This window comes from Chamaea fasciata, unplaced genomic scaffold (genome assembly GCF_029207755.1).
Source record: "Chamaea fasciata isolate MVZ Bird 193981 ecotype frontalis unplaced genomic scaffold, bChaFas1.0.hap1 SCAF_1, whole genome shotgun sequence".
Taxonomy (NCBI): domain Eukaryota; kingdom Metazoa; phylum Chordata; class Aves; order Passeriformes; family Sylviidae; genus Chamaea; species Chamaea fasciata.
The window spans coordinates 107,361,695-107,384,718 of NW_027094086.1; the positions used below are offsets into that span (position 1 = coordinate 107,361,695).

General features: G+C 43.0%; 1 protein-coding gene across 1 annotated transcript; it reads right to left on the reverse strand.

Annotated features, from left to right (window-relative positions):
• Positions 1–4,807: 4,807 nt before the first annotated feature.
• FKBP9 (FKBP prolyl isomerase 9) lies at positions 4,808–21,949 on the reverse strand. The gene is made up of 10 exons (XM_066192552.1): positions 21,603–21,949; positions 17,711–17,856; positions 16,897–17,086; positions 16,064–16,209; positions 14,316–14,505; positions 12,136–12,281; positions 10,789–10,975; positions 8,786–8,931; positions 7,805–7,968; positions 4,808–6,444 (listed from the first exon to the last, which is right to left on the reverse strand). The coding sequence occupies exons 1-10, from the start codon at positions 21,857–21,859 to the stop codon at positions 6,262–6,264; spliced, it is 1,755 nt and encodes a 584-aa protein (XP_066048649.1). The 5' UTR covers positions 21,860–21,949; the 3' UTR covers positions 4,808–6,261.
• Positions 21,950–23,024: the final 1,075 nt, after the last annotated feature.

Consider the following 23,024-nt stretch of genomic DNA (forward strand, 5'->3'; position numbering starts at 1 on the left):
TGATGTCCTCCATGTACAAAACCTATGGTCATGCAATTCCCTTGGCCTAACACAGGGGCAGCCAGGAGGCCAGAGGTGGGAGCCTTGAGAAGAAAACCAGTAGAACAACCAAGGTGAGGATCTTGAGGATAGTCCCTTGGCTGCCTTCCATTCCAGAGGCATGACTCAGGCAGCAGCAGCAAACTGGAAGAGCTGAAAGCACCCTGGCAGTGCCAGGGACAGGAGGAGATGGGAGCAACAGCTGCTGAGAGCCTGCCAGCCAAAGCCAAAAGATGGGGAGAGCTTGTAGGTAGCAGTGACAGCTGCTGAGTCAGCGGTCACAGGAACTGGGTGTGAAGTTTGGCCCAGTCCCTGTGGCCTCTCTCACTGTCTCCTCCATTTTCCTGGGGCAGGAAGGAGGGCAGGATGATCATGGCAAAATTGAGAGAGGGAGCAGCCTTCATACAGCCTCCCTTGTGCCTGCATTGCAGCTTCAGCACCGTGGGCAGGACAAGCAGGGGGTGTGCTACATGTGACTCCTCATGGGCATCAGCATGAGCTGCCCACCCAGTGACTTGGTCTGCACCACCCAGGCACAGCAAGGATTTGGGGAATGCTGCAGCATTTCCAGGGGAGCTCAGCAGACACAATTTCTTTAACAGTTTACATTTGGGGTTTTAGGCACCTTCAGAACTTACATTAGCTGGGCTAATGTTACAGTTATAGGAGCAGGGGAGCAGGGTTAGTGAATCTTGGGTTTAGAGCTTTTTTAAACATGCAGTCATGCTGGATCTTTTGTCATAGTTGCCAAACAAAAGTCCAAAAGGCAAAGGCCTTCTGAAAAACATCAAGGTGTTTGGATGCACTGCTTACTCAACCAGCCTCTAGTTGCAAGAGTCTAATTACCAGGCATTACTCCCAAAGTTTACACTGGGACAAAGTTTTCCATTTGCAGGCAGTTTATCTTTGGAATACAGATAACAGCCAAAATTTAGAGAACGTGAAGTGTAGCTGATCACAGCTTCACAGCACAAGATGTGTCAGCAACACTCTCTGGCATTCTGACTACAAGTGTAATGGATGTCCCTGATTATCCCAGCACTGGTGAAAAGGAGGGGGGCAGTTCTGGTCTCTCTGTGCAGTGTTTCTGAGAAGGAAAGAGTGTCGCATGTTTTCATCAAACTTGCCTCAGGATACACATAAACTCATTGATCCTCTCTCCAGAAGTTTTCCTCAGCCTCACTCAGCAGGTGAGCAAACTACCACTCCTTCAGCATGATTAAGATCTTGTTCAACCCACAATTTAAAAAAAACCCAACAAATAAACAAAACCACACAGAAGAGCACAAGCAGAGCAATACAGGAAAGGACAAGGAAGCATTTTTAAAAGCAGTTACCAAAACAGATCTCCAACTACATCTTAATCTGAGTGACAGAAATTAGTATTCAACCTCGCTAGAACCCACCCACATCAGAAGGAAACAAGATGATTTCCCAACTACATGGACATCTAAAACTGCTAGAGGATTTCAGATGAAACCACAGTCTTTCAAGCATTATGTAAGGAAGATTTTCCAATTTCACCTCTAAGCGGGTGGACAATGAATGTTCAGTTACCAAATGTTCAGTCCACAATGACAATCACTTAGAGAAAAGGATTCTTGCCCTTCCATGAAGATGCAGGTAAGTTAAGATGTCCAGCACGCTTTTCTCCTATCATTAAGTCCTCTTAGTTTCAGAAACCAGATCCTGTGTTAAGGGCCTGCTAGAGCAGTAAACCTTTGCTAGGAATTGAAAGCAATTAAGCCACATTGCAGTTACTTGACAGAACTCCATTACTGTACAAGGGGTATCTCCGTGCCAAGTAATTTACTTCTTGAAATGCCATTCATACAACTTTATAGACAAAACAGGTACTTATGCAATCAACCTAAACCAGGAGGTCAGATTTTAAAAATCTGCATTGTGCTGTACAGATTATCATTGTCTGTTCATTGTCTCACATCCCACTGCCAACCGTAACTCTTGCTTACGTAATACTTAAGGGAAAACACAAGATGCATTTTTAAATATCCTCCTCCACTCTATCAAAATCCCATTGTTTTACCACTAGACTGTTGGCTATAAATTAGAATTTGTATTACCAGTTGCCTCTCCAAAACCATGAACAAAATTAACTGCGAAGAAAATGAACTCTACAGCTACAGGTTAAGTCATCTCTCCTCCAGCCAGTCTAAATCTTGCACTTGCCATCAAGATTCTCCTTTCAGTTTTAAGAAAGAAATACTGTGAGTAGTATGTCTTTCTAAATAAAATTTCTAACCAGAAACATTTTGCTAAATTTTAAAAATTTATTTAATTTATGATTTAGTTTGGAAAGAGGTAAGCATTTCCCAGACCATTTTCCCATAGCCAAAAGAGTGTATCTAAAGTTAAAAGAAAGGAATAAACAAAATTAAGTGAATTTGTTACTCTTTTTTCTTCTTCTACTCACAATATCTGTTCTGTCTGTGGTACATGTCCAAGGTCAAGTATTTGGAACCTTTATTTAGCTGAAAATGAATCCTCCTCTTAGCGGGTGTTGCAGCTAGCTCAAATGTCCTCTCACTGCCAAACAAACACTGATAGTGCTGAACTGAGCGAAAAACTTGCACCCTGTACCAGCTAAATATGTCATTTTTAAGTTTAAAGGAAAATCAAAATATTTTTTTTTCACAAAGAAAAACATTAATATTCACATTCAACAACCACAAATTCTGATTTAAGTATGCTGTCTTATACTTGGACCAGATGGAGTTACAGAGCAGAAAGTATTGCTATCAAATTAGGACACAAAAATCACACAGAAAAAAATAATATAAATACCTGGGTTTTTCTAGGTACGCATCCAAGTCAGTCACCAATTGCCAACCTTGGCTGCCAGCAACTTCCTTTCCTAACAAGAGTCAACTGCTAGCCCTGAGAATAGCACCTGCCTGTTTCATTAGAGGAGTAGAAACAGCCTGAGTTCTGGAGAGCCCCTCATTAGCTAAGCCCTGTTACATCTGCTTCTTAATGACCCTTGAGAGTTATCATCTATTTTTATAAAGTAATCTCAGTTAACTATGGTAAAAAAACTATCTAGATATTAATTCAATAAATAAATAAATCCAAAATAGAGAGAGTCTATAGATAATTCTAAATAGGCAAATTCTAAATACCAGGAGATAGTGGACACTAAGAGAGAAATTCTACATGGGCAAATACTAAATACTAACAATAAAATGCTAATAAATAGATGAATTCTAAACAGATAGCTAGATTAATTCTAAATAGCTACATTCTCCTTAAAAAATTATTTTACATTTTGATGCAGAAAATATCTCCCTTATATCCAGATTCCTCACAGGCCACCTTCTCTAACAGGATGGTGACTTGATTTATTTATCACTGGAGCTGGGTTGCAGGGGCTGTGCTGAGCTCTCCCAGCCCACACCAGCACAATTTCACTCCCAGCCAGCTCCCCCCACCCCCAGGCTCTGGCTTGGTGAACAGGCAAGGCAGACTGCCCTCACTTCGAGGGGCTGCCACACACCCTGAGAAGCAATAGGTGGAGGATTCAACCCTTTGCTGAGGAAGGTGGCCCCAAGCCTGCCTTCAAGGGAGAAGCCAATAGCTGCCAAAAGAAAGGAAAAGGACTGCGTCTATGTTAGTGATCAGAAATTCTGGATTTTAAGCAGTTTAGCCTAATACAGCCAGACAGACCTGGCCACTGTTGCCTTTGTCTGGGCAATGCTCCCTATAAACACCATTATTTTATTGTAACTTTTTCCCTATATTCTCTGATTTCCCCCAAAGCTGCGTTTTTATTTCCAAAATGGCAACCTGCAGGCTTGGAGGGATGAGATGAGGGAGCAACAAAAACTTCCTCTTAAAGGAAAAACATCTTTACGTGGATCATGAGCTGTGTTTGTCAAGTCCTAAGGAGCAATGGCATGAGAATTTCAGATGTACTTTCCCTAGCCAGAAGCACTGGTAAAGTCATCTCTGCTATCCCATCGCTGACAAGCACTTCCAAAAAAATCCAATCCAGCAATGTTTGGGATCACCAATTGATGGCAGTTCAGTGCTGCTCTTTCTCCTGCACCTGCCCTGGAGGACAACTCCGTTATCCTGGCTTACCAGGAACTCTTCAGCCCACCTCCTGGGATTCATCTGAAATGTTCCTCCATGCAGAAACATTGGGTTCATTCACTAAGGTTTTCTCAGACTAAACAATTCAGGATATCACAGAATGGTCGGGGTTGGAAGGGACCTTAAAGATCATTGAGTTCTATCCCCCCGAAAGGAGTGGGGATATCCACATGACAGACTTGGTTTTTTGGGGGTACATATGAGAACAGAGTAAGGAGCTTTTTCCACACTGAATTCTGCTTCTGGCAGTACTCCAATCACAACTTGCTTCCCACTCCTTCTCTCAGCTTTGTCAGCACACAGAAGGGACTGCATCTGAACCACAGCAAAAAGTGAGCAACCTGCTTCCAAGTAAAGCAAAGGGGAAAACAGTCTGCTGAGAGAGCTCCTTTCACAAGATGGTAAGGAGCAATTCTGGACCCAAACTTTGGAATAGAACTGCCTGTCCCTGATATCCACAACTTCTACATCTGGTATAAAATCATCCATTATCGTAGTTTAAAATGTTTTTCCTGGATATTAATAGCAGTATTGAACATATTCAGGGTATGTCTGCTGTGTATAAGAGAAGAGAGCTACAGGAAGGGTATTTGCTTCAACTCATGATCCCAACCCACCAAAACTCCAGGAAAAAAAAAAAAAGGAACTTTAAAAGTAATAGTCAATCAACATTTTATTTAACAAAAAGATCAGTTATCCAACATTTAATGGTATCAAACTCAAAAAAATATTTCACTGCACTTTTTATAAGAACTGCATTAAAAACCGATACAAAATGTTTTCATCCAACTGAAATACCAATTTTTAGAAAGAGCATCTCAGGGAGCTTACATCCCACATGTACAGATCAAGGAAAGCAAGAAACTAGACACAAAGCTTGTAATGGAAGCACAACTCCCTTCCCACTCCTCTTCGACAGTGTCTCACTCTATGTGTTTGTGCTCTTTGCATGCTGTGTACTGAGGGGGATCCCACGGCCTTCCAGAAGACGGGTCTGTTCCGTGTGTTTAGCACTGAGCAGCTCTGCTGCATTTGTCGAGCTAACGGGTGACTGTCTCAAGGCACAGAATCTGAGCAGCATTCCCAGGGCTCACTTTGTGTTGAGGGCTGGGCCAGAACGTTAGCACACACAAACAGATGGGCCTGTTTCTTGATTCTATCACTGTCTGTCTGTTTGTATGCCACTGCAGACTGCTCTGCTGCTTAAACTCTAAGTACTTACTCCTTAATCTATCAATTCCCAAAATAGGAGGCAGAAGCCCAACACAAAATCAACTGTGTCCAGTATTTATGACAGCACTTGGACCCTGTATGTTAATGTTTAATGTCTAACAAAACTATAAATAAAGTTGCAACTAGAAAGGTTTTGGAATGACTGATGGGAACACTGACTAGCAAGAGTCAAGGTTACTAATTCAGCACAGCACAGATGGTAGGAAACTTTTATTCCGTGAGGTAAAAACCCAACACATACACAGTATCAATTCTAGGTTTGTTTAATTTAAGTCACAGCTTATGTAAATTTTGCAATGGCACAGCCATGTTCTGCATTTTGTAAATCAGATTTTCTGCTGGCAAAAATCCATGTGAGTTTGTTCAGTTACTGGGAAGAGTGCTCATGCCTTCTGAAAGGAACTGGGATCAACAGCTGACAATTTTTACAGGTTATTGTTACAGGGAATATTTTGGTTCGTTTTCCTACACAAATATTTCTGGTACAGAAGGTTTTCTTAAAACTCTTTTAAAAGCACTTGGTAGGTTTTCTCTCTACCATCCACCCAACTGACCGTGTATTGTTCAATGAGAACTTTGGATCTTTAGCATGAAAGCAGACCCCACATACACACGTGGTTCATGGCACCACATACAGCAGGACACTCCTTACCTGTCTATACATCCCTCCTTGAGGCACTTAACACTTTTTTCAGGTATACCTAACAATTCCAACTGAAAATCTCATCCTATTTTAACAGCCTACCCACACCCAGGCAGAGGCAGACACAGGCTATCCAAGGGCTATCCTTCCAGAACCATGCTTGCCAAAACTCCTTCTGGTACACATGTTTGAACAGTAGGTCAGCTCAGGATTCTTGTGGTTTTTCCTTATCTTTACAGTTCATCGTGCTCCTCTTTGGCCTCCTGATCTTTCAATTTGAATTCTTCAGCGGTAACTTTACCATTTCCATCCCGGTCTTGATTGGTGAACATATTTTTAACAATCTTTTCAAAATCAAAGCCGGGAGCTAATTTTCCTTTGCCAGTATCAACTTGAGTTTGGATGTACTCTGAAAACTAAGAGGGGGGAAAGGAGAAAAAAACAGCTCACAGTGAAAAGGATATTTGAAAATGAAGAGTATCCAGCATTTCACTACTTACTAAGTGTACACAGGACACAGTTACTACCCTATAAAGTTTACCACCCAAACTGGACTAATTAGAACAGACACGTGAGGTTAAATCACTCTTTTTGGAGCTCAGCAGGGGTTTCCTCAGTCATTCCAGTGGGTTTTGGACCCATAACAAGAAAACTTCTTTTTCATCATTTAGAAGGAAGACGGGTTGGACAGCTGGACATAGGAACAGCACTGTATGGATGGAGGGCAGTTATTTTGCATGGTGATACATGAACCTCACACTGTAAAACAGAAACCCACCTGCATCTTAGAGTGAGCAAGACACAAGAATGATTGCTGATGAGGACAGCAACAGCCTCACCCTACCTCTTTCTCTAAAGCAATAAAAGTTTTTTTTCTTCTCTGCAAGGACAGACGAGGAGGTAAACAAAAGAGAGAAAACAGAGATGGAAGGAAAACAACGAGGTGGAAGAGAGTGCTAGGAAAAGGGAAAACAAGAATTCAATTTTACCATATTAGGGTTTTAATTCCTCAAAGGCATTTCATGCTGTTCCACAGGGCCACAGCCTGCCCTGTGAGCACTGCAGGTAGCACCACTCCAGGAAGAAAAGAAGGGACAAAGAAGAAGGGACAAAACAGAAGAAGAGAGAAAGGTGACAGAGGACTTCAGAAGAGATTTAAAAAATAGAATTTGAGTTAAAAGAAAAGGCAGAGGAAAATCTCACAGAGGTTTAGGTCATCAGAGATGGTGGCAAAAGCAAGTGGCTTTCAACCGGAGCACCCAATGACATTCTCACAACGCAGATTTTAAAAGCAAGCAAGGGGAAGAACTTGACTGCACAGCACACAATTCACAAGTGTCAGGAGTGGCCACTAGCATTGCCGGGCTCCAGAAGAGATTAGACAGTTACTGGATGCACTGCTGCAGGCTCAGCTTTGGCTCAAGAATTCACCACAAACTGCCAATTAACACTGAGACAGACACCAAGAAGGCTGATACAACAAAAGAATGCTGGATACCAACTCTGCCTCTTACACTTATGTCCTAAGGATTTGTTGCTGACCAAGGAAACCACAACAGTAAATGGTCTTATGCAGTACGGCCATTCTTACAGTCCTTTTTTCTTGAACTCTAAAGCTGAATAGCCATGTTTTAGCTGGCACCCTGCCTTCCTGTTCCCTCGATGACATACACCATTCCAGGAGAGAAGAAAAGGAAGAAAGACTCCATCCTTCAACATTGGCATTGATGGTGGTAGAAGAAAACCACTGCAGGTGTTTCCATCATCTCAGCTTACCTCCTCCAAAAGAACCTCTCCATCATGATTCTGGTCTATTTCTTCAAAAAGGTTGGGAGAGACTTCCCCATTCCATACAAACATGTATCCTTCAGGCAAGCCGGACACCAATTCCAGCAGTTCGATGTCAAAAACTAATACAGCACTACCAGGCACTTCTCCTTCTGTCACAACAAATGGCAAAGAGGGGTATTAATCCTCACTTACATAGAGGGGTTTAATTCTCCATTAAGCTCTGCACATGACGCCTGACAGTCTTTATGAACTACTACAAACTGTTCAAAGAACATAGCAACTTATGCAACTGCTTCCATACACATTAGAATATGGTGATCTTGGTGATCTTGTGATAGACTCCTTTCCCTCAAATCTTTTAACCAGGAAGACCAGAAACAACGCACCTGGACATGAAAGTTCTTGTCACTTCTGTATCATTCTTTTTATTACTGCTGTCCATGTCATTAAAAATTGATAAGCCTTAATGCCCTAAAGCTGCCTTAAAATGTATTTGTGTTGGAGTTTTAACAGCACCAATACACTATTTCACATCTTACACTCAGTTTATGTATCTTCGGAACTTCCTAACATATTAGTGCTGACCAGCCCCCTACAGCTCTGTTTCCTGAATTACACATCCCATGTCCAAACACAAGCACCCAAATACCGTGTCATGCAAAACAGCGATTGCATCCCTCTGCAACACCAGACTGCCTGGAGTTTTCTGTTCTGACAAAGCAACATTACTGGGGGCATGTGTTCTTTTTTGTACTGTGATCGTTTTTCTATTGGCCACAGCAACAGCATGACTTGAAATGCAACACAGACAGACAGCATGTTCATTCCACTGGGGAACAGGGAGGAGGGGGAGTGTCTAAAAGAATGACACGAAAAACCTCTAAAAAAATCCCATTCAAGCAGCTAATAAAACATGCATGCCTGTGTTTCAGTCACTCTAGAGATGCTAAGTGGATGTGCACTCACCAACTCCATCTTCTCCATAACCAAGGTGAGGTGGGATAACGACTGTCCGTCGTTCCCCAACACACATGTCCTGAAGACCCATATCCATCCCCAACACCACCTGACCAGATCCCAGAACTATGTTGTAGGTCTTGCCAAGGCTGTGTCTGGAAAGGAAGGGGAAAATTTAAAAAAAAAATCAATATAAAACAGAAAATTACTGTTGTTCGAAATTACCACAGAAGTAGCAGTTTCTAGTAGTGTCCTATCATTGCCAAAAATTAACTTAATACCCAATACTTTGTTCTACCAAACAGTTACCTAAAGTTTTTCTCAGGTTACAGCCAGCACCAAGCAGACAAGTCTCAGCTGCTGACATGTCCCCTGGCCACTAAAATTACAGGCTTCTTGAATGAAATCCAATTAAAATCATTAATCATGCCAATTACAACCCCAAGGTATTTTATCTTGAAATACGGGCTTTTGCCTTTCACATATTTTTAACTGTTGTAATTGGACTTTTCAGCAGATGTAAAAATTCCAGATGTCCATTCATTCCAGGACCACCAACTCCATATAGGGATCTGAGTGCATTCTCATGGATCAGCCATCTCTTCAATGAAATCAGTCACTACAATGTAGTAGTTATTAACACAAATGGCTACTATTACTACTGCTATTTAACCATATTAAATTTTGAATTACACCTTGCTGCCCACGGATCATTTCTAAAATTAGAAAATATCACCAGCTAAAAGCCTAAAAGTCAAATATATACTGTGATTCTAAAGGCAGAGTGTGCAGCATTAAGGCTCTTTATTCTACTGGTTGCCTTTCTTTGGTTATTTGACTTGGCTGTGTCTCTGCAGGACATGCTTGTACAACAGAGTATTATTTGGAAGGAAAACAATTCAGTGGCTAAGAGGTCAGCCTTAAAATTAGGAGCACATGATTCATGCTCTTTGATTCCCTAAAAACTGCTTTGAGTAAGATGGTCCTGGCATCCCTTGGTTCCTGCTACAAAAATGGAAATTGAGCATTCCTGACATATAAACAGTGTTTTGAATCCAAACACGTTACTTGTATACATCCTTGCCTACAGCATCGCACCACGTGCTCCAAATTAAGGCAGCTTTTCAGCTCTGCAAGCTATTGTGTACACTGTGAAACCCATGAGCTGCTTCCTGTGTTAATTACAACCTGGTTAAAAATAGCTTTTCCCAACTTCCATTCCGAAAAATAAAATACTGTTTGGATGACTTGCACTATTCAAAAGATTAAGGCAAAAAAAAGGAAGCTAACAGAAATACTCTTGTGGCTGTGTGCCAGGCTCACTTCAGCGCTACAGAGACAGACTGGAGCAATCTTTTGCTTGCCTCATAAATCTACTGCCAAGAGAGAGGAGGAAGAGGCCTGTTATCCTCACAGTCACACTCAAGCCCTCTGATAGTTTCTCCAGGCTGACACTGAAAGCCACACTACAGTACAGGCGCAGCAATGTGTGCTACAGACATGACAGGTGACCATTTACTATAAACCACGCTCCAGGTATCTTTAACAAGACCACAAAGAGTAGCCCTACCAGACCTCTCTCAGGAGCACTGAATCAGTACAGAGCACAAATCCTATCCAAGAAACTGAATAAACCTGGACAGTTCATCCATGATGAGATCTGTGTGGTCCTGGCATGACTGGCCCAGACACTTGAACTGGCACATTTAAACAGAATGCCATGCAACAAGTTTCATCACTCCACACATACTGTTTACGTTCTTCTCCAACACCCTCCTACATCCTTTTTGTTCTTGGTTCTCTCATTATGCTATGGCAATTTATGTCTTTAAATTCTCCTCCTCCTATGTACCTTTGGCAGGCAGCCATAAAGAGAAAAATACATTCTACATAAATACTCAGCTTAAAAAAAAAAAAATTCTTTATTCCCTGCCACCTTGTTTTACAGGGAATTCATTCTGCCTTCACTGCTGCTGGGAGTACTTTCCTTACCAGGTCATTCAAATACCTACGTGGAGTCTAGCAGGGTTCCGTCCAGGAGTGAAGCATTGTAGTGGTATTTCAGGTAATCTCCCTTCTTGCTCAGTACAGTGCAGTTGGAAGGTTTGTAGTGAACAGTAATGCTGACCGAATCTGAGGGGTTGTGGAAGTCCACCACGTGGATGTCAAAGACAAGCACTGCAGATCCCGGGATCTTTCCTAAACAGGAAGCAAATTAGACAAATAGAGAAAGAAATGGTACCCAAACAGGCAGATGATGTCCAGGTAGGAATTCCCTGTAGGAATATGTACTCCTGCAGTGTCTGCTACTGAGTCATTTTGCTCTTCTCATTCAGAATTAAAGGATGTGACAAATGTAAGCTGCATCCAATGTAGGAAACACAACCAGTGGGAAAGCACTAAGCAGTTCTATGGTGAAGGAAATACTTTTGTCATCTTGAATTTTAAAATTATGCAGAAATGAAGCAATAACCATGTATTTCCTGTGACTATCCTAAATAACTCATTTGCTTTGTACCAATGTTGACCATCAAAATTCTCAAGATCTTCTCATGATTCAAGGAATGTCATAATACGTAAAAGGTTGCAGTTCCTTAAAATATCCTAAAAGCAGGCAACTTCTCCCTCTTCCCAGGATTATGTGCGTTACCAGGATTAACAAAACACACCCAGGCCTAGGATTGGGGTTTGTCGGTAAAGGAATCTAATTCCAAATCAATAGCACAGAACTTGCACTCCCAGAAGAAAGACTTTTTTTCCTAAATCACTTATCCAAGTAACATCCCAGGAGGCACTTTTTGAAACACCAGCCACAACGCTGTGATCAGATAGAAGGGTTATCACATTTAGCCTCTGACAGCAGTCTGTTTAGATACCAATGAGTCTTCCCAAAGAAATGTTAATTGCAGGTTACATATACAGGGTTACTTCACTGTTACATGCATCTACCACTTACAGAGTTGGCTTAGAAGTCCACAAAACCTGTGGCTACAGAAGGAATGGGGAAGAAAACTTTGCATGATGAACTCCTTCAGGATAGGAGTTTAAGACATACAGGAAGGAAAATCTCACACTGCAGAGCTCCTGGCATCCAAGTACCAGTCTGCCCAAAACACCAATTACCCAAATGAGGTCAGGCTACCAGTTACATGTGAGATTGTTCTGTATTATATTGTCCCACCTCTTCAGATAATCAAAAAAATCTTGCAAATTATGGATGTGGTCTTGTCAGTTTGACATCCACAAAATAATGAACTAATTCATAAACCTTTCAAACGCCAGAAAAATGAAAATACACACAGATTAACTAAACAATAAAGGTTTAACTACAGAAGACTTGAATGCAAAGCCAAGCTCACCTCTCCCTTCTTCTCCATATCCAAGATGAGGAGGGATTATTATTCTTCTTTTCTCACCAGTGCATACGCCTAGCAAACCTTCATCCATTCCAGCAATCACGTAACCTTTCCCAACATAGGTGTCATACGTACGGTTCCGCGAATAACTACGGAAAATATTTGCATTTTAGCAGTGTCAGGTGTCCTCAAGAAAACGTGGGCTCTTGAAATAGCTCTGCAACACAATTCTTAAACCAGTTAAGGTCAAACACACAGTCATTAACCAGCACCAGGGAGGCACACAGGAACTATGTGCCATGAATCCAGGCCACCAGGTTTCCTCAGTTACTGACACACCAACCACTGATTACCCAGCAGTGAGACACTGGCTAGTGAACAGCCAGCAAATTTGCAAATTCATTTCTACTGTATCTTGAAAGAAAAAAAATCACCTTTATTTAGGTATTTTAAACTAAACAGAAAACAAGTTTTGACAAGAAACTGAAAAAAAAAATAGTTACTCCTTTAAAATTTCCTCCACCCTGACACCACTTTAATAAGCACTTATCAATTAGCTGCAGTTGATAAGTGCTTCATTTTCATGAGACACCCTGCAGACTACCTCATTTTGCGACCACAGCTATTTAGTTCAACTTCTAGAAGGAGCAGGTGGGATAAATGGGTTCTCGTGGGATGCTCAACATGAAAATGAGTCATGACAACAAAGTAGTATCAACATCATCCCTCCCTTCCAAACCAAGCCAACCACTTACACGCAGGCTGAAGGACCTGCTCATGATAGAATAAAACAAGGCCACAACAACAAATGATGTTTCTTAAATGGACATGACTGTCTTCTGTGTTTCTTCAAGGAATGTTACACAAAGGCACAGCCCAAGAAAGAGAAGGCAGAAAGGTTTTAATTCATCTTTACAAGGTAGCTCTGGGAAAGAACTAAACCAGTACAAGACCAGAGCCTGATGTAATCCAGAGGTTTATTCAACTGCTCTAAGTCAAGACAGCCTTGGCTGAGCTGCCCAGGACAGTTCTGCAGCTGAGTATTTCAGAGCAAAAAGGCAAAGGAAAATATTATTAGCGCCCTCAACCCCAGCCACTCGCAGAGCATTTGACATGCTCCCTGTACTAGTGAGAAACTTTGCCCTGGATAGCTCCAGGGTTTTCAATCTCTATTGTTAGCTGCTCTATTTCTTCATTTATGAATTCTGCAGGAGGTCAGGATACCATGTTTTAATGAACAACTCCTATAACAATGCTCAGCACTTCAGAATGACGTAGAGGCTGCTGTCTACAAAGCATTTATTACTATTTCTTGACAGCAACCCTCATATAAATACTAGAGCTATTTTCAAAAATTGATTAATTACTACAGAAAATACTCATCTCAAAAAAGAGAAATAGGTACACTGTGGATAACCTTTGAGGTCTTAACTTAGAAGCTTTCACAAATTGTAAATAAAGGTCTACAGAAATGGCTGCTGCAGTAGCTAAACATTTTTCTCTGAGCTTATTTCATAAAACATTTTACATTGGCTCGTTTTCACCTCCTCTACTTCTGCCAGTTGTTCCAAAAGCTGGAGTGGGACAGTAAATCACTGTTCCACTAAAAGCAACCAAAGTCACAGAAAGCTACGAGGGTATTAATTCATCTGATTCTCTACATAAGGCTCATGTTCCCATAGAGCTTTGAATTTACTGTCACAGCAATCCCTCTTCCTTTATCACAGAAAACCCCTCTTACTGAATTCTGCAGTTCCATAATTCAGTCTTGAACGACATCAGCCTTCAAAATGCAAACAGTTTTCAAGTATAAATACGAGTAACCTCACACTAGCCTCACACCATTCTCAGGACATAAAATGGAATCATACCTATATTCTCCCTTTTCAGTGGTATTACCTATATGGCAGATAAACTCTACGAGGCAGTGTCTTCAGGCTTGTGTGCCTAAAGCACTTGGCTTCACTACCCCTAGATGGCGTCTGTGACAAACCCATGGTACAAAACAGCTCTTCTCCTTCCCATATGGGAAAGTTTCCTGTGAGTCTTTTAAAAAAGACTCCAAGTCCACTCAAAATTTCCAAAAAGGAAGGGAAAGCAAAGAACTGTGTTTGGGCATATTATGCACACGAGAGAGGAGTCAAACTGGAAACGCAATCTGTAGAGTTGAATAGTTTGGTTACCTGGAGTCAAACAATGTGCCATCCAAAAGCGTGCCATTGTAATGGTATCGGAGAAAGTCTCCTGCCTGGCTTCTCCGCTCACAAGATTCGGGCACGAGCTGGTTCTCAATTGCAATACCATCCTTGGGGTTATGTAGATCCAGCAAAACCACATCAAAGACAAGGGAAGCTTGCCCAGGGATCTCTTTACCTACAAAAGTGTTAGAGCAGAAAATTGGTAAGAAACAGCAGGTGCTCTAGCAGAAGCTTAAACGTTTGTTGAAGAAAATTAACGTACCTCCCCTCCCAAAATAAATTAGAATCATAGATCCTGGTCCTGGACAGGGCACCCCAAGAGTCACACCATGTGCCGGAGAGCATTGTCCAAACACTTCTTGAATTCTGTTGGGCTCAATGCTGTGACCACTGCCCTGGGGAGCCTGTTCCAGTCCCCAGACACCCTCTGAGTGAAGAACCTCTTCCTAATATCCAGTCTAAACCTCCTCTGACACAACTTCAGAGGTCCTGTCACTTCTCACCAGAAAAGACATCAGTGCCTATCCCTCCTCTTCCCCTCACGAGGAAGCTGCAGACTGCAATGAGGTCTCCCCTCAGTCTTCTCCTGATTGAACAGACCAAGTGCCCCCAGCTGCTTCTCACACAGCTTGCCCCCAAGGCCCTTCACCATCTCCATGGCCCTCCTCTGGACACTCTCTGATAGATAGGTTTTTTTTTAACATTGTGTTGCCCAAAACTGCCCCCAGCACTGGAGGTGAGGCCGCCCCAGTGCAGAGCAGAGCGGGACAATCCCCTCCCTTGCCCAGCTGACCATGCTGTCCCTGATGTCCCCCAGGACAGGCTTAGCCCTCCTGGCTGCCAGGGCACTGCTGGCTCATGTTCAACCAGGACCCCCAGGTCCTTTCCACAGCACTGCTCTCCAGCTCCTCATTCCCCAGTCTGTGCATACCACCAGGGTTGCCCCATCCCAGGTGCAGAATCAAGTTTGTTTAATTTCATATGGCCAGTGATTGCCCAGCCCTCTAATTTATCCAGGTCTCCCTGCAAATTTGCTCATCAGTCATTTTTTGGTTCAGGGGGTTTTTCACTGAAATCTCCAACTCAATCATTTCCTTCTATTCCCGCAGTGATGGCACCGCCTCACTGAAAACAAAGGCCTCTTCAGCCTTACAGGTAATGGTAGTGAAGCCACAGAAGGGGTATGAAACCTTGTACACCACAGACACACCCTTAAACATCAGAGCAGAGAAAGAATATAAGGAGAACTCACAAACTACACCTAACTGCCCCATTATTTAACATGGGGACCTCTATGCATGATCTGCAAGCTGCATAGTCTCCCAAGACAATCCATTTTATAGTTATCAGTAGAGCATTTGTTGAAAAAAAAAAACAACAAAACCCATCAGGAATGAAAAGCTTTTTTCTTAAAAGTTTTCTGCTTTCTGTGTCAGTCTGAAAAAATTATGTAGTCACCTGTCTTCAAGTTTTTGGTGCCACTAGACATTAATCACAGATAATATTCCTGATTATTATCAGGAATATGTTATTTCAATCAGCAGCTGATTGAAATAAAATTTCAGTATAAAAATACTACAACTGTATCAACAACATGCCTGTTAAGCAGTGTCTCTCTGAACAGGGTAATAATGCTGCCCATAAATTTAAAATACAGAAAGTTTGTTTTAAAACATGTATGACTTGGGATTGAAAAAAAAAAAAGGAGGAACAACCAGAAGAATAACTTTTACCATCTCCATCTTCTCCATACGCCAGGAAAGGTGGTATTGTGATAATGCGCTTCTCTCCTACACACATTCCCAAGAGACCCTGGTCCATACCAGGAATCAGCCATCCAATTCCCACATAGGTATCGTAAGTTCGCATCCGGTTATGGCTAAACATGAGAAAGAAAAGAAAAATCACAACCAATCACAATTCTTTCCTGCGTCACACTGGCACAGGGAAGAACAATATTAACCTTTAAATCCACATACTGCGCACAGTGTAACTCACAACTTGCTCGTCCAAATGGATCAGTCCTTCATTTGCCAAGGGCTGGCTGGGAAGTTTTCCAGAGTGCTTAGCTATGTCAGGAACCTCACAGAGGGTTTGAAAAGTGGCTCTCAGGCAGCTGTTACTAAAGCATCATTTTCCACTGGGCTCTAATGAAGCACACATGCTTATACACTTAAAATCTCAGTAAGAAAGTGTTAGTGGCTCACTTTCCTTACAAACCCTGCTAAGTTGACAAAATGTGTATCTAACCTGAATGGCAGTACTGGTTATAGAGACTTCTCACTGACTGCAATAAATAGTAATATAAATACAGGGAACAAAATTTAAAATTAAAAAAAGCACCTGGATTGGTAAAGCCCATGAAGAAGTAATGCAGAGTTTTATTGGTTTGAGTCAGTACTGCTATCCTATAATCCCTGAATAAACTACCAACACACAGCCGACACCAGATTTCATTTCCTGTGTTTCTGGGCAACTAGCATTAATTGTTACACAGGTCAAAGGGGAACAAATGATGGTGAGATACTTATTAAACTCCACAAAGTCACACAACCCAGCTGCATACCTTGAATCAAACAGGGTGCCGTCTAAGAATGTTCCATTGTAATGGTACCGTACAAAGTCGGACACCTGGACTGTCCGAGGACACTTCTCAGGTTTGAAGTAAGTCTGAACCTGCACTTCGTCCTCCGAGTTCCACAGATCTATCAGGAGTACATCGAAATGGAGCACAGCATTGGGGGGGATCACACCAGCTGCAAAAGCAAAACAACACACACAGTTTTCTTTCCCTTTTTACACAAGGTAGCAGTGAAAAGGAACCAATCCATGCCTACCCTAAAAAAAACTGCATAATGCACACCTTATTTCATGTTGTGCTTACAACTCCTTTGGCCCCTTGCCATTGCTGCCCCTATTTATGGGGGGAAATCCAGCAAGATGAACTCTTATCACAGCTGTCCATCAGGCGAACTATCTTGAGTTAGCATTTGTTGCCTCTCTGAGGTTGTTGTAGAGCAAAGACACTTTTGGAACTGACAAGACCTTGTGCAGCACTGCAACACCAAACCACAATTTTGGTTTAATTTAGTATTTAACAGGGAGGTAGATAAAAATAAATAGTTAACTTTCATAGCAAAGTTCACTTCCTGAAGGTCTTTCTGCAGTGAACCGCTCTTCATTCAGCACACAGAGGCAGTCTGGAGAGATTACTTTAGCCTACAGGCTTAACAAACACCTCGGAGGAACAGGGGATGATGATCTCCCCAAAATTCACTACTTGCAGTTTCTGCAGTTTCTACCCTTCTCTTCTGTGGCTCTGTTTTCTATCTGCTCTGTTGAACCCCTCCCACAAGCAGCTGGCCCAGTGCTGTACTTACGGACGCCTTCACTTCCGTAGGCAAGCTTAGGGGGAATCTTCACGAACCGACGCTCGTTCACACACATGCCCACCAGAGCTTGGTCCATCCCAGCAATAAGCTGACCTTTGCCAACAAACACGTTGAATGTGGATCCCCTGTCATAGCTGAAGGGGGAAAAGCAGGCAAAAATGTTAGTGGTCCATTTATACCCCTTCCACTGATTTTTTCTTTTTGAAAGAGTGCAGTGCTTTTAACTGAACCTTGCCTCCCTCTTCCCTGTTAACAAAACTTTATCACAGGACTGCTCCTAAAGGAAAGGGGAAATCCAAGGTGTTCCTGAGACTTCAACACAATTCTCCTCCTGTTCACTGTTCGTCACCCATCTGAAACACATTCTAGTAGAGTGCAATGTGTACTACAGGCATCTGAAGGCCAGAACTACAAACAGCTAATTGACACACTAATATTAAAAGCAGCACTGAAAAATTAAGGAAGAGAAGGAAAAATTAAACACTGTTATGAGCTATGAAAGGATAACTGCTCCCACAGTAGGATCTCGGCATATTGATTTCAGCCAGTAACTTCACAAAAATATTATATAAGACCTATAAGCTTTACAATGTGAGACATCACACTTCCAACCCCTGTGGGAGAAGGGAAAAGGGAAAAATATGCCTTTTTAAGTAGTAGCTGTGAGGTTTGCCAACAGGTTATATATTTTCACCTCCACTTTCACAGCTCTCATTTAAAGCACAGAGACATGTTTTAAACAGCAAGTTTGCCAAACCAAGAACCAAGAAATAAATGACTCTCCTCTGTGATAATACATGAATATTCAAAAGGTAAAAGAAATGATGCTTAAATCACTTGATTTTCCAGAGAGGATGGAGAACAGCTGTGTTACCACAGCAGAACACTATCTTACATGTTTCATCTGGCCACCTTAAATCTGCACAATGACCCCACTTTGATGTGCCTGAATTACTGCTGTTGAACTATTTGAAGCAACATATAAACACGTGCCAAGAAGCATCTCAAAAGCTTCATGCCTATTTTTAAACTTTTACCACTTCCATTTTCCCAAATCCCTTCTATAATTTCAAGAACTTTTTTTTTTTTTTTTAACATTTAGATATAAATATACATATAAAAGTCAGACCTGGGGGGTGGGGAAAAAAAAAAAAAAACAACAAAAAAGAAAAAGGCTTGTGCTTTTTGCATGCTAAAATTCTGGAAAGCAGCCAATAGCTAGACATCCCTAGGGAAATGATGTCAAACTTTCCTTCCAAGACTTTACACATCACTTCCACAACATACTGAGCCTCCTAACAGTCCCACAACCTTGAATCTCTCAAAAATTTTACTGAGTGATCTCTCTGTTTGCTCCATCTTTTTTTTTCCCTTCTGACAAACATTTCTTTTAAAGTAGACAACCCTCTATTACTGAGTATTCACTTTTGGTTGCAGTAATATTCCCACTCCCAGGAAAGGATGGAAAATATTTAAATTATGCACTGACAAATTCTATTATACACACAAACCCATAATTAAGATGTTGAGACTAGTAACATAGTAAGTTCTAAGAAACTCTCCAAAATGGTATTTTGTAGCAATTGACAAAGCTCGGCAGTACATCTGGGATGAACTTAGAAGAGAAGAGCTTTCTTTTTAGTAAAATAAATGTACAATTAAGAGAACATTGATGCAAAGCAGAGAACTGAACAAAGCACTGATCAGACCATGCAGCTTTGCAGGACTGACTTTGCGGGTTCCTTAAAACTAAGTCAAATTTGTTTCTATTAGTGGAATTGACCAAATTAATAGTGGATGACTAGGCAATTAAATTCAGACTTTTAAATGCAAATCATTTTATGGCCACTGAAATAAAAAAATGCAAATGCTGATTTTAAAAAAAAACACGCTAATGATAATAATATGCTAATTTATGTGACACCACCGTGATTACTAAGACTTTGTCAACAGCCTGATAACGTGAGGAGCAGTATTGCTACCTGCTACTTGGAAATACAGAAAATTAATTTTCAAACTCAAGAGCATTTTCAAGAGTTGAAGAAGGAACAAATCAAAACTGCCCTTAGCTCAACAACTGGAGTATTTTCTAGACTGATTTCATAGTAGTGTTTGATTAAACTGATGCTGGTAAGCATGCTCATAAACTTCAAAAAAAAAAGAAAAAAGCAAACAAAAAACAGGTAAGAAGATGGGCTTATTTTTGTATAAATCAACTGAATCTCTAATTCATAGGCAAGGAACACCAAAGATTTTAGAATAAACATTCCAAAGTGTTAACCTACAGAAGATAAAATCCTCCTATTTTTCCATGTCTTAAAATGATTAAACACAGTCATCAGTCTTTAAAAAGATCACAGTGAATAACAAAAGTCTACATCAACATGAGCTGTCATGTAGAAAAAAAAACCAAGCTGAAAAAAACTGTTATTTTACACCCTCCTGAAATGAAAGCAGACACTAAAATATTCAAGTTGGACTCGATTATCACTATTACTACTTATTTACTAATATTTAGAGGATCCAAAGAGATAAATGCCGTACAGTTCTGCACAGTCTGTTCCTGCCCCAAGTAATTCAGAACGAAATGACAAGGAACTTGGAACTAAAATGAGAGCCAGCACCTGGGCATCCCCTCCAGGCGCCCTGTCTCAATGCACAAGGAGCAATCAGAAACACACTTCTGAACACGTGGCCAGTTTTCCAGTTGTCACGTATTTATAAAATAAGCCATGAGGATGCTGCCTTTATGTGTCTGTACGTCCACAGCTATGACTTATGTTCCAAGCCCATCAGTTGCCAATGGATTCACTGTCCGTGCTGTGCCTTTTCACTGAAACTGCACCACCACAAGCTGAAGTGCCAGCTATCACATCCCACATTTTAGTCGGGGAAGTGCTGGTGATATGGCACTACTGGCATACTAACTACAGTCAGCTCCAGAGGGAGAGCTGAGTTTTGAAGGACAGTTATTTCCCTAAGGTTGTAGATTTTCCTTGAAGCACAAGGGAGATTACCAGGATTACTGAAAATACATTTTCCTTTATCTTTCTAAATAATACTTTGATCAGTGGCAATGAATGAAATAAGAAAAAACAAATAAGCTGTCAGCAGCAGCAGCAACCTTCACAATCTCCTGATCCCACTATTTGGGCTTCCTGATCCCAAAATAACAGCAGGAAACCAGCCGGGCACTTCACAGTGCATAGGTCACATTTATTCAAGGATAAAGTATCCAAAAATTCTATGTAAGTACAGCCTGATAATTCCTATGCTTTCGGCAAGGATAATGATTCAGAATCAGCCACATTCGAGTAGGCTTGAGCCTGAAGACATAGGAAATGAAACGGGCAGGAAATCACTACTGTGAGAGACTGTGATACCACATACACTCCTGTTTACCGGGCTAAGACTAGCTGAATAACCTTATGGTCTTCACTCTTGGAGCGGAAAACTCCCATTCAGCGCCTGAAGAAGCAGCTGAAAGAACGGGGTAGGGATCCATAAGGGCAAGCAAACTACGGCGGACAGGACTCAGGTACCACAGAGGTCTTGCCCCGTGTTCCCAGCGGTCACGCCCCGGCTCTCTGCCTTTCATATTCCAAAGACATCTTCCCATGGTGATCTCCATGTCCCGCATGAACGACACTGCCCATCCTGCCGCTGACCTGTTTCCAACTGGTCACCCAAAAGCGCCCACGGGGCACTGCAGGAAAAAGCAGGGGGACCTGAACGGAACCTCCACCCAGCGCCACAATCTTTGCACATCCACCAAAAAATCACCCTCGTGGGGGGCGACACCACTCGCTCCCCTCCTCTCCCCCTGACAGTGCCCAACCAAACCCCGCGGGGCTGCCCCCGCGGCGGGCTTGTGCCAGACCTGGAGTCGAAGCGGGTGCCGTCGGGGAAGGCGCCGAGGTAGTGGTAGCGCACGAAGTCCCCGGGGCGCACGGCCCGCGGGCAGCTCTCGGGCACGAAGCGCCGCTCGACGCCGAGCTCCGTGCCGTCCGGAGGGATTTCGGCGGCGGGCACCGGCGGCGCCTGGCAGGCCGCCCAGCTCTCCAGCAGCGCCGGCAGCAGCAGCAGCAGCGACCCGCAGCCCGGGCCCCGCCGCCGCACGGCCGCCGGCCCCGCCATGGAGCGCAGCGAGCGGGGCAGCCGCAGGGCGCGCTCGGCGGGGAGGGGAGGAAGGGAGGATGGAGGGAAGGGAGGGAATGAAGGGAAGAAGGGAAGGGAGGGAAAAGAGGGAAGGGAAAGAAGCCGCCCGCCCCGGCCCGCCCGCTCCTCCTCCTCCTCCCACCGCTGCAAACTTGCAAACGTGGATGAAGCGCTCCCACCCGGGACAGGGGAGGAGCAGCCCCGGCGCCGGCTCCCCCCGCCCGCCGCGGGGCTGCGCAGGCCGGAGCTCAGCGGTGGCACCGCCGCCCCCGCCCCGCGGCCGCCCCGCTCCCTCTCCGGGCCGGAGGTGCGACGTGGCGCTGCCCCCGGCCGCCCTCCCGGCGCTCCTCCGCTCCCGAAGGTAGCACGGGAGACGGGCGGACCCCGAGAGTCGTAAACACGCAGACAACAACCCCGCCATTTCCCGCAGGTTTTCCACAGCTCTTGGGAGCGGAGCTGCTGGACGCCCTGAGAGGGCCAGAAAACACGGCAACTGACACCCCGCAAAATTGGGGTTTTGTCACTCTACCTGCACACGTACTCCGTGCACGACTTCGAGTATTTGCAAGCTTAAAGTCCGATCGCAAATGTTCTTTTTAAATCAAACCCCCAAAGATACGAGGCTGTTGGCAAATGTGTATTGATGCACACCAGTGCTGTCACAGGAATTTGCAACTCCCAGGCGAGGGACCTTTCTAAAATGACACAGAGAAAAGACAGAAACACAGAACGATTCGGGTTGGAAGGGACTTTAAAGATCATCTAATTTCAACCCCCTGACATGGGCAGGGATATGTTTCACTAAACCAGGCTGCTTTGAGCCCCATCAAGCCTGGCCTTGAACACTTTCAGGGATGAGGCATCCACAACTTCTCTGAGCATCCTGTTCCAGTGCCTCATCACCTTCACAGTAAAGAATTTCTTCCTAATATCTAATCTAAACCTACTCTCTCAGTTTGAATCCATTCCCTCTTGTTCCTCTCCATCTGTCTTGTAGGTTCCCTTCAGGTACTAGAAGGCTGCAATTAGGTCACCCTGAAGCCTTCTCTTTTCCAGGCTGAACAAACCACATTCTCTCAGTCTTTCCTCATAGAAGAGCTGCTCCATCCCTCTGATTGTCTTGGTGGACTACTCTGGACTCGCT

What these genes read in the sequence shown, in the direction of transcription:
- FKBP9 (XM_066192552.1), bottom strand. Translation starts at nt 21,859, where the DNA reads ATGGCGGGGCCGGCGGCCGTGCGGCGGCGGGGCCCGGGCTGCGGGTCG. An exon ending in GGCACCCGCTTCGACTCCAG is followed by an intron (nt 17,857 to 21,602) that starts GTCTGGCACAAG and finishes TTCCCCCTTCAG; the next exon opens with CTATGACAGGGGATCCACAT. An exon ending in GAGAGGTTCTTTTGGAGGAG is followed by an intron (nt 6,445 to 7,804) that starts GTAAGCTGAGAT and finishes CCCCCCTCTTAG; the next exon opens with TTTTCAGAGTACATCCAAAC.